Source organism: Cydia strobilella, chromosome 18 (genome assembly GCF_947568885.1).
Source record: "Cydia strobilella chromosome 18, ilCydStro3.1, whole genome shotgun sequence".
Taxonomy (NCBI): domain Eukaryota; kingdom Metazoa; phylum Arthropoda; class Insecta; order Lepidoptera; family Tortricidae; genus Cydia; species Cydia strobilella.
This window is the reverse complement of record NC_086058.1, coordinates 10,851,910-10,863,961: the sequence shown is the minus strand read 5'-3', so window position 1 is coordinate 10,863,961 and position 12,052 is coordinate 10,851,910. Positions and strand designations below refer to the sequence as shown.

At 36.2% G+C, this 12,052-nt stretch overlaps 2 protein-coding genes across 2 annotated transcripts; both read left to right on the top strand.

The window, feature by feature from the left end:
* Positions 1-1,381: 1,381 nt before the first annotated feature.
* LOC134749251 (allergen Tha p 1-like) lies at positions 1,382-2,826 on the top strand. The gene is made up of 2 exons (XM_063684143.1): positions 1,382-1,564; positions 2,619-2,826. The coding sequence occupies exons 1-2, from the start codon at positions 1,387-1,389 to the stop codon at positions 2,771-2,773; spliced, it is 333 nt and encodes a 110-aa protein (XP_063540213.1). The 5' UTR covers positions 1,382-1,386; the 3' UTR covers positions 2,774-2,826.
* A 3,953-nt stretch (positions 2,827-6,779) lies between these two features.
* LOC134749252 (allergen Tha p 1-like) lies at positions 6,780-10,533 on the top strand. The gene is made up of 2 exons (XM_063684144.1): positions 6,780-6,955; positions 9,553-10,533. Exons 1-2 carry the CDS (start codon positions 6,781-6,783, stop codon positions 9,699-9,701), a joined length of 324 nt encoding a protein of 107 aa, XP_063540214.1. The 5' UTR covers position 6,780; the 3' UTR covers positions 9,702-10,533.
* The last annotated feature ends 1,519 nt before the right edge of the window (positions 10,534-12,052 follow it).

Sequence of the window (12,052 nt, the reverse complement as noted above, 5' to 3'; positions counted from 1 at the left end):
AATGACTCCCGCCTCGTTGCGAATATTGCATATTGCACCCAAACTATGCATTACACATACACGTGTGGGGTATTAAACGAAAGCCAATTAAATATGCTATATTTTATTTAGACACTATGTACCAAAATATACAATAGTTTAAGAGCAATTTAAAAAGAAATCAAAATGACGAAAAAAAATTGATTATTTGAGTTTTACAACCAAACCAAAAGTCGGACGTAAAAGCAATGTATAAAATATGTCAATGTAGAGGTAAGGTAATTAAATGTTCTTTAAACTGATACTAATTAGGTAGGGGTAGGTTAGGGAGGTAGGTAGTGTAGGCTAGACTCAAATTAGTCCGATTTGTGCAAAAGGTGAGATTTTTTCGATAGTGAATGTATGAGAATTGTAGGGGGGAAATTCAAAGGGCTAGTGGGGGTAACGGCACCACTTTTTAGCCCGGCAACATCGGGTTTCTAGGAGCCTAGGAACCCCACTACAAGGATCAGAAGTCAAACGGCGGCGCGCTATTTTTGCAACCGGAACTTCACTGAGAGCCCGGTCTAAATTGCTCGGAGCAATGCTGAGCCGAACCAACGGAGCCGAGAATGCCCGAAAGGAAGTATTCCGCACCCCTGCCGCAAGTAGTCTTATGGACACTCGCAACTGCAGGGGGCCTAGCCAAGACGACGATCGTTGATAGGAAACTTCAATCGAAACTTAAATAATGTATGAAATAGTCACGTTACTGGCGTTTAAGAAAAGTAACAGATAAATAAACTGCTATTATGGCAATATAAATTAACACCATCAAGAAATGAATAGAATTCATTTGTCTATTAGTATCATTAGCAATTACTTATAATGTCTATATGGTATCAAGTAATGAGCCATAATATAATGTCACTGCATCAATAGATTAAGTGCTTTAATCGTGCGATGAGCGAGTCTTATATTTATATTAAACGTTTCTAACGTTTAATTGTTGTTCTACTATATTTTTTGTACTTGTAAGTACGCAGTCGAATAATGTATTCAGCACGGAGTTGGAGTGACAAAGGTCCAGACACCTTCATTTATAAATGGTTTTGCAGTTTACTACTGCCACTTATTGTGTATTTTACATGTGTTTGTAGTGCTAGTGACTGAATTTTAAGGAATAAAAATGTAAGTGTTCAATGTTTAAATTGCTTATGTATTTAAAGCCTGGCCAGTAATATAATTATGATCATTTTCAAGAGGGCGCTGTTATTCTCATGTATAGGGTAACAATCAGAAATAATTTATTCAAATACAAACTTTAGTATTTTTCATAACAAGCATTTAAATATATTGCAAATGTCAGAGGTTAACTACTAATTAATTCTTCTACTAAATATTCCATTGTTTTCAGAATCATATAAAATGCAATTATCGATAGTGCTACTCATCTGTACCGGAGCCCATTTCGCTTACTCCTACGATGAGAAATACGACAGGATAGAGATAGAGAACATTGTGGCCAATGAAGACATTCATAAAGCTGTTAACGACTGTATTCTGGGAAGGATCGACTGCGGCCCATATTGGGATGAAGTCAGAGGTACCGATAAGTATACGTACCTAAGTAGTTAGTAATATGTGAAGTAATTCAAAGTAAAACAAAAATCGATATGTACGACCTTTAAGGCGCCGCGAGTTCAGGTCGCAGCGCGCTAAGCACTGAGCGGACAGCCGTGCGTGCCAGGGATCTCGGATATCATTGTTATTAAATTGTTATTTTTTGTAATTTAATGAAAATAATCGATGAGTTCAATCAAAAATATAATTACGGTTTTTAAGAAGCGATCTTCATATTTTTAGCTTTGGTGCTTAACATAGTTACAAATTTTTAATGGTGCTTTTAGACCTATAGGCTCGTGATTTTTCCCTATCGAGCGAAAGTTGTTTAACTAACGAATCGATGAAGTTACTAGAGAAATGCTTAAATATTGCTATTCATGTTTTTGGCAACCGTATGATGAGTTTTGAATGATTTACGGTTAGTTTCACTAGACTTATATTAACCAAACAATAAAACAATACAAAAGGTAATCACGGTCTATATCCCGGTCAATAGTATAACGTGGTATAACCGTATGATGATCTAAAAAAGCGCTGCGGTTTTTCAAAAACTGCTGATTGAACCCACGGCACCTTAACTACTTCGTGCTGGCTCAATACCACGGTGGCAATCAAGCATACGGCCCGCCTGATGGTAAGCAGTCACCCTAGCCTATGGACGCCTGCAACACCAGAGATATTACATGTGCGATGTCTAAATAAATATAATATAATATCTATATTATATTTATTTATCAAGCAACATTATAGCTCATAAAGCTGTGAAACGTAAAAATATTAAAATTAAAATACAAACTTGTTTAATTTAAGATACTACTACAATTTTATTAACTTACGGGAAACATGTCGGAAAAAATAATTAAGATAATGAATAAACATATTATTAGTGTATGATTCCAATCTAGTATAAATTTAACTACCTTATTTTCTTTAACACAATTTTTGATAGCAGTTGAGGATCTATTCCAAACAACCAGAAATATTATCAAAGTGTCAAAAAATTCTAATAAACAATAAATCTTCATTGATTTCAGAGCTAGCGGCAGAAATCGCTGTGGACCGCTGCGCGCATTGCACCGAGCGTCAGAAGGTGGTGGTGAGCACATACATCAGCGCCACCAAGAGCAAGTACCCCGACACCTGGCGGCAGATACACCAAATGTTCAAGAAGATCCCACAGAAATTATAATTACCTTATTTTGCGAACTTACAAAGTGCTTGAAGTGCTCGCAACTTACTTATTTTGAGCTACAAAAATCGGATATATATAAAAAATACAGTTTTAGAGTCGCAATGATGATGATGTGGCTAAAGTTTTATTTGATATCAAAACCAATTTGTTGGATAATAAACAAATAAATTATCTAAATAAAATGTTGATTATTACATTGTTTTTTTATCGATTCGATACATGAACGAAGTTTAAAAGATCGTACAACTAAACATCTTAAGTTTATTTACGCGTAAATCGCGCAAACAAGACCAATACGCACAATGCACCAAGTGTCAGGTGGTTGTGATGTGAGCACTGTATTCTATGCTCAATTCAAAATTTACTACATAAATTTAATTCAACGTTTAATCGTTTTAGGGTTCCGTACCCAAAGGGTACCCTACAAAACGGGGCCCTATTACTAAGACTCCACTGTCCGTCTGTCTGTCTGTCACCAGGCTGTATCTCATGAACCGATTGAACCGTGATAGTTAGACAGTTGAAAAATTTCACAGATGATATATTTCTGTTGTCGCTATAACAACAAATATTAAAAAGTACGGAACCCTCGGTGGGCGAGGACTCGCACTTGTTCGGTTTTTTTATTCTTTACCTTTAATGAACAGACATTAAACTAGCAACTTGCTCACGTCAGTCACAATAAAATCAGCGCGTTAAAGACGACAAAACACGTGAGTAAAGGTGACGTCCGGATGTCAACTGCAGCAATACTGTCGTGGCGTCGTTGAAGTTATCGACGCTGCATCTGCTAATTTCCTTAATAAAATGAGTGACGGAATGAACGTCATAATCCTAGAGTAATGTAGTTGAAGGGTACACGGAAAGAACATATCTAGTCACTTTCCAATTGGCGAAACGGTTGGTGGATGGGACCGGAGATAAGAGAGCTGGCAGCTTCCTCGCCCAACGCTTGAGCATAGCGATCCAGCGAGGAAATGCTGCCAGCATCCTCGGCACCATGCCACGGGGGACCATTTTAGATTTAGATTTTTAGTTTTATAGTAGTTTTAGTTTAGTTAATTGTAGTTTAATTTTTTCTGTAAGGCTTTATTTATTGTTTCTATTCTAAGTATTTAATCCATAAAACATACTGTTCAAAAACGTTAATACGACATTAATTTAAAAAAAAGTCACTTTAGTAACAATTTGAGTAATTGCGGTTTTAAAATTTGGAACCATGTCAAAATGTATGGTAATTCCGTGACCAGGTCTTTTTTAACTTAAAAAAAGTTGTGTTACATATATTATACAGTGGTAGCAAACTATATCACTAATGGTCCATTAAGAGCTCTACATTTTGAAATGAAAATATCATTTTCCGAAAAAAGTGACTAGACATGTTCTTTCCGTGCACCCTTCAGTTGAAGTTGACATACAAACGTCATCGTTAACCGTAATATTTTAATCTTAACGCCAGTATGACTCACGATAGTTTAAATTTGATTATAAACAATACTTTTACTCAGTGTTAAAGCGCATTCAGACGAGCGGTTTTTCATCGATTAGAACTTGTAAATTCGGTTTTGTATGGAGCGCGTCTGATAGGTACTCAACCTTGAGTAAACATAATATACTACTTATTAGGGTTCCACACCCAAAGGGTAAAAACGGGACCCTATTACTAAGACTCCACTGTCTGTCTGTCTGTCCGTCTGTCTGTCACTAGGCAGTATTTCATGAACCGTGGTAGCTAGACAGTTGAAATTTTCACAGATGATGTATTTCTGTTGCCGCTATAACAACAAATAATAAAAACAGAATAAAATATATATTTAAGTGGGGCTCCCATACAACAAACGTTCTACATTTTAGGGTTGTTAATTTTAGCTGTACTGTACAGTCGTTATCAGATATATCGGAGCGGCCGAGGTGCTCAAAAATATCTGAACAACCACCTAGCGCCTTGACAATAGAGGCGTGTTCAGATATTTGTGAGCACCTTGGCCGCTCCGATATATCTGATGGCGACTGTACAAATCTATGTCATTGCTCCTATGATACAAGTATGCATCGTATCGTTCATACGAGCGTATAAACGTGACAATGCTCGTAAATACGGATTTACGATTTACGAGCGTTGTCACGTTTATACGCTCGTATAATTCCTTCTGTCATGTATGCGTTTCTAACCACCACACCGCAATGAAGCGCGACCCAATAGAGACAGAGATAGAGATCTTTATTTGCATCCAATGTACATATTTATATTACCAAAAATAGATATAACTCCGTAATAGATGGATACAGTCTAAGGAAAAAACGTGCCTCGAAAATCACGAAAATTTGACTCTCGATCAGATGGCGCCACTAGTTTTGGCCTACACTCGTATAGAGGGCGTTGACTGTTTCGTTTGTTATTTTTAATTTTAACGCATACCAGTGAAAGAACTTGGGTCAAAATCATATAAAAATAATTAATGCAAATAAATTTTTTTTTATCCATATTTAAATACATTTTAACGTATTTTTTTAAATCTTCATTTTTAGTTTTAAAGTATGTCGATAGATGGCAGTGAATTTACAGTGGTTACAAAATTTACAATGACATTTACAATCTATCTTATTATATCCTCATTGATATTACATACATAGTAACATATAGGCACATGGACCCTGGTAGGGTATCGCAAAAACATTAGTAAATAATACCTGCTAAAAATAACAATTAAATATAAGTTTTATATAATTATGTGACAAGCATAGCATAACATATGGGGCATTTTCTATGAAAAGGGACCTTATTGTCGATGGCGCTTACGGCGCACAGTGTCGCGCGGCATTGTATTTATATCGGAGCATCGTTTATAATACCACATATATAGTACAGGCGTAGAAAAATATCAATCTGAAACCGCTCTTACAATTGTGTGGGTACCTACTGATAATTATTTGAATTAAAAGGTATCACAATGGTGTTCGTGAGACGGGAATATTTCCTTATTCTCATTTGATGAGCTAACATCACGCACTTATATAAGCTAGGCAATGCCAATCTATCTAGTATTACCCTGAAGACTTTGTTAGGCACTATTTAACTCAGATCAGGTAAGTATTTTTTAGACTTAGTCATTTTCTCATTTTCGTTTATTCAAAATATGACAAGGAAGTAAGCAATACAATAAGCTATTATTTTCTTTGTGCTACAGACTTAAGTCTTATAGTCTAATGTTGACCTCATGACAATAAATCTAGTTAAAACCTGACTTTAAGTAACAGTGTAGGTATCTGGGTATGAACAAAGTTACATCGATTGCAATTTTAACCAGTTTTACTCCGGTGAAATTATGAAAAAAGTATTTTATAAATTCTTATGAGATGATATTAATCATATTAATAACGGGTCACTCACGTATTTTAAATCGAAAAACGCTCGACATGTTTCACTCCGTACCGAGGAGCGTCATCAGGAGCGTCACCGTCAACGCAAGCTCCTGATGAGCTCCTCGGTACGGAGTGAAACATGTCGAGCGTTTTTCGACTTAAAATAAGTGAGTGACCCGTTATTAATATGTTTAATATGTCTGTGTCTCACGGAGGTTTTGTTCTTATGAGATGAGATGAAAGGTACTTTATAACAACATGATGTTTTGGTTTTATTGTTAAACCTGGAAAAAGTTATCTAAACACCAGACAATTTCACACACACCTTCTGTTCAGCTATGTAAATAAAATAACAATTTGTAAGTTTCTATTTCTACCCAATCCATTTTACGCTACCATACGACGTTACCATTTATTATAGAAACAAACATACCTAATAAGTATGTATTGATTCCGTTCCGATGACCGCGGTAAAACAATATTACGGTATTTTGCTTCTTTACCTTATGAGTATTTGGGCAAATTTATATTTTAATTGTCTAGAACATAAAAAGCATTGTATGCTGCTTACGCTCAAAAGCTACCTAGAGCACAAGCAGAAGAGCAAAAAGATAATTATTTTACTTTTAAACTTCTCCAGAATGCGCGTACTCCTCCTGTGCTTGGGATGCCTGTTGGCGATCGTGGCGGCCGGAGACTACGACGAGCTATTACAAACCGATACCGAAGTGCTATTGAAAGACGAGTCAAAGTGGAAGACGCTTTTCAACTGCCTAATGGGCCGCGGCCCTTGTGAAGTGTATGAGGATATAAAAGGTATGGATTCATAGCGTAGTGGTCGTAGGAGTTCAAAACTAAGCCCTCGGTGCTCTTGACTGACGGTGAGCATATTTAACTGTCTCATGGACCGTGGCCTTTGTGACAAGTACCAGGATGTAAAAGGTATGGATTTCATGGTTTTGTAGATCAGAAATAAACTCGCAACGAAGCCCCATGGACCGTGGGTCTTGTGAGGAGCACTAGCATGTTAAAGGTATAATAGATTTCACAGCGCGGTGGCTGTAGGAGAGTTCAAGAATGTGCTCAGCCCACTTGGCTGAATGGACCTCAGGCCTTGAAGGAGTGACTAGGATGTTAACGGTATGGATATGAATCCATACTCCGGAAATCAGGCTATGAAGCCTGATTTCCGGAGGACATCAAAAATGTTCTCAAACATCAGCCTCAGGGTGGTCAGAGGAGTTCGAGAATGCCCTCAACACTCAGCCTAAGAGCCTCAGTTTTTGGCTCTATCTATGAGTATCTAAGTACCAATATTCAAAGTACGCATAATAGGGTTAATTTAAATGCATATTTAAACAAAATCTATATCAGATGAGAGTTTTATTCACCACATTAAACCAATGTAGGTAGGTACAACGTAAACATTGTCAATCACAATGTTATGCCAATACGCAATTGACCAGGATTAGTTCAAGGCTATGATAATTAAAAAAGGAAAAGCTGTCTGCTGACATTTTTTTTTACGTTTGTTGACGCTTCTGTGACACATAACATAAGTGGAGCTGATACTCTTATAATAACGTGTTTTCTGATTAAAAACGTATTAGGGCATAATAATATAAACGTAATGTATGTAAAATATGTATTGCACTTCCAAAAAATATACAATGGGTAAGTACTTAATTGGTAAGCAATTCGCTTTTATTCTAATCCGGTTAATTGTTCTGTTGATGCATGGTTATGAACAATGCTAAAATCTTATAATATAACATTATAATAAAACTTTTCAGCTTCATTGCGAACTTTAAAGTTTCATTGCGATGTTAAAAATATTCATAAAACATATATTACGCTATTAAACTTTAGTTTAATAGATGTTTTTATGACTACAATAAATTAGCGGGTCATTTTAATGATTCATAAATTTATAATAGGTTAGTTAGGTTAGTATTAACAATATTTGTGATCACAAAATTCCAACTGATTCTAAACTATAATTATGTATATATTATGTATGTTTATGTAGTATACATATGTAGAATTGTATATAAATGTAATGACTTCGGGCTATAGTGTTGGGCGTCTATGTATAGTTCGCAGCTAATGTTATGTTTTGAACATTATGAGTCTTCTTAGATGCTTACTACTTGGTGTTATATAAATACATATGATTGGCTTCTCAAAATATACATCGGTACGAATGAATAAGATAAAAATACACATACTTTCTTACAATTGATTAATTATACATTATTAGGGGTTTTGTTGTGGTGTAGGTTTTGTAATAGCAATGACACCAACGTGTATCGCAAAATATTGCGCAGGCGTTAACCATTAAAAAAACTCAGTAAATACCGTAAAGCCACCCAAGTTTATTTTATTTTATTTTTTATTTTATTTAAAAGGCACACTAAACAGACAACATTCAACATAGTTACAAAGAGTACACAAGTGGTAGGTATTGCATAAGAATGCCATCCAAAGCAAGCATGCACAGCAAGAAAGAAATATAAGGAGCAAAAACTATCCTAAAACTATAAAAAAGTATCCTAAAACTACTCATTTTATTCTAAACGCTCCCACTATGGTCCTTAAACACAGGAAATCCTAGTCTAGTTCAGTCATTTGTAAATCACTTTCCTCTACTAACAACTCTTAGTCTTTAAGATCAACCTCTGTACTTTAATTTTTTAATAAATTATTTGTATTTGTAAAACAAACTCAAATATGGTCGATCAGGGGCCCGTTTATCAAAATCTTGTAGCTTGTAATACAAGTGGAAGTCCCTTTCTAACAAAAGCTGTCAAAAAGGGACTTGTATTACAAGCTACAAGCTTTTGATAAACGGGTCGCAGATGTAATTATTATATTATTTGAGTGTCGTAATTGTATGGCAAAATATTTGTATAAATGAAAGAAAAACTCAGACATAACCAAAAATAATATCGGTAGAGTTAGACCAAGCTAAGTTGGCCTTTACCAGCTGGAGTGGTGTAAAAATATTTTAAACGGCTATTAAATTAATGAAATCAAATATTTTTAGACATGAACAAAAATACAAAATTATAAACGTTAGTATTTTAAAAGGAAAACTCATTTATACCTAGTTAATTCGTATGAATTAGTAACGTGATTTAAAAAACAAAGATATAACTCCCTAGCGAGTTATAGTTTTTATTTCATAATCCATAACTCCCGCGGGAACAAGAGGCCTTTGTCCTTCAGTACACCAACATGAAAAAGGAACTCTTTTGAGCAAGTGTAAAGAAAATGAATTTACATTCTCGTTAATACCCACAAAGTGTTAAAACCCACACTTTTACCTCAAAATCAAGAACTAATATAAATACTGGGTAATATTAGCAGGTACCTATTTGAATTATTCATTAAATAATTTTTGTTTCTCTCAGATACGCTGCCTAAACTTGTCCTGAGCAAGTGCGGAGAATGCACCCCTGAACAAAAGAAGAAATTTGAAAAGACCATGCAACAGTTTCTGGAGAGGTACCCCGAGGATTTTATCGCGCTATCTAATAAGTATTTCCCTAAGCCTGAATAAATTATTATTATAAGAGCGGTTTCACATTGTCCGATCCGATATCGGATGACGTATGGAGACCAAAAACTGCTACAAAACGCCCTATAGTCCGTCGTCAATTGGGCATGCCAGTATGGAGAGGTATACATTTTGAGGTATTTGGTACGGGTATTATACACGTTCACCTGAGCTCAAAACGCCCGGTAGCCAGTTTGAACTCCGCGTCAGATAGGGGGGAGAGGGGTCAAAGAACAGAGTTCCCGCCGCTCAGAAAAAAAAAATCTGGCGGATTAGTTTGGACATTTGGGTCAAGTTATCAGGTAACTAGATGATGCCTAATTCATTCGCCGTACCAGTTTTTTAGGGCTCCGTAGAAAAATATGACGCAATCCTCAAAATAATAAACTTTTAGTAGTGACACAATGCAAACAAACCCGTATAGTTTTATATTTTTGTATTAAACTTGGTGTATAAACAATACTGTCAGAAAGCCAATGCATATTATAAAAACATTAACATTAAATATGCATTTAACCTTTTTATGATATAAAATAAAATATTGCACGTACCGACTTGATTTTTGCGGGCGGCGCGCGGGCGTCAAGAAGCTGGGTACCACTGTGGACCCAAAGTCCTATGGCTCTAGAATTAATAAGAAGTCGGTGCGTGAAATCTTGCAGTTCCATGTGCAATTGTTTCAAACGTCAGCTCAAATGTACTGAGTTATGTAATTGTAACTGTACGTCCGTGATGGATAAACTGTTGGTTCTTAACCTTAACTGTATTATTTATTGTCAACACCTTTTTATTGTACACAGTTAATGTTAATACAATAAATCTTATCTTCTATTATTATTTGTCTTTATTTTTAACAATGTTACCTGACTTCATTTATAAATTAAAAATGATTAAAAATCACACTAATACTATAAAGGCGAAAATTTGTGAGTTTGAGTGTGTGTTTGTTACTTCTTTACGCTCAAGTGGCTGGACCAATTTTGGTAAAATTTAGTATGGAGGTAGCTGACACCCTGGATTAACACATAGGCTACTTCTTAACCGCGGGTAACGCCGTGGGGCACAGCTAGTATAATATTAAAAAGAAGAAAGACATAGGTAAAGAGAGAAAAATACATTTGTTTTACTTAATAACAAATAAATTAATGATGACCGCCCTGGCCCGCAGAATTTTATAAGGATTGAGCGAGGAATCTCTCAGGGCGACAGTTTGAGTCCCCTGTGGTTCTGCCTAGCTCTGAATCCCTTTAACACCCTGCTAAAAGATTTGGGACTAGGCTACCGGCTTCGGAGAGAGGGTGAAGTCATTTCTCACCCTCTGTACATGGATGACCTCAAATTATTTGCACCAAATAGCCAAGACTTGTTGGAGCTAGTGAAAACCACCGAAGTCTTCAGTAGTGCTATCAACATGAAGTTTGGTGTCGATAAATGTGCGGTTGTACATGTACAGCGGGGAAAGGTTATAAATTCAACAAATTACACATATCACATACTCCTTTGGCATACTAAGGTGGACTCAGACCGAGCTGGATGTCCTGGATCGTAGGGTCCGACAGGTGCTCACCACACACCGTATTATGCTGCACCCACGCTCGTCTGTTATGAAATTGTACATCCCATGAAAAAGTGGAGGTCGCGGCTTTCTATAAACGCAAAAAATCCAACAACGAGTGTGGGATGCATCGTGATGTGGTGACAGCAGACGTGGGCCTCACGCCGCTCTTCTTGGCAAACGAGAACTGGCACAAACCTGTAGTACTAAGCACTGTCGACCGCAAGACGGTATGGAGGGATAAGCAGCTACACGAGCGGTTATACAAGACCGCCATGGGATCCGATGTAGACCTGCCCGCGTCGGTGAACTGGCTACGATTTGTCTGTCTAATGCTTGCATATTTAAATATTTTTTGACATTAGATAGAATAGATTAAAATTTTATTAAAGGAATCAAAAAATGTTCAATAATTATTAAATTTAAATAGTAGCATTGGTTGCTATTGCAATAGCAAAGTGAGGTTTATACCAAAGAAAAACAAAAAGTAATAGCTATTTTAGATCAATCCTTTGAAAGAAGCCTTGCCTTAGAATTACTAAAATGAAATCATCAATCCAGTAACGCAACTCAGTCAAGGAAAAAGTGACAAGTAAATCACTTGTTTTATCGTATACTACTAAACTGCTTTCTTCTTCGGCACAGAATAGATAAGACACAGTTAGTCCCCTACGTACAACACGCAAACATTGCAGTGGCAACGATTAAGAATCGGTATATGCTGGTTTCTACAACAGCATTTCAGTCTATCTATATACAGCGTGGCCCAAAAATACATAGATTTTTTTTTCATGTGCAT

Coding starts and splice junctions, on each gene's coding strand:
- LOC134749251 (XM_063684143.1), top strand. CDS start 1,387: ATGCAATTATCGATAGTGCTACTCATCTGTACCGGAGCCCATTTCGCT. Junction 1,565..2,618: donor ATATTGGGATGAAGTCAGAG/GTACCGATAAGT, acceptor CATTGATTTCAG/AGCTAGCGGCAGAAATCGCT.
- LOC134749252 (XM_063684144.1), top strand. CDS start 6,781: ATGCGCGTACTCCTCCTGTGCTTGGGATGCCTGTTGGCGATCGTGGCG. Junction 6,956..9,552: donor AGTGTATGAGGATATAAAAG/GTATGGATTCAT, acceptor TGTTTCTCTCAG/ATACGCTGCCTAAACTTGTC.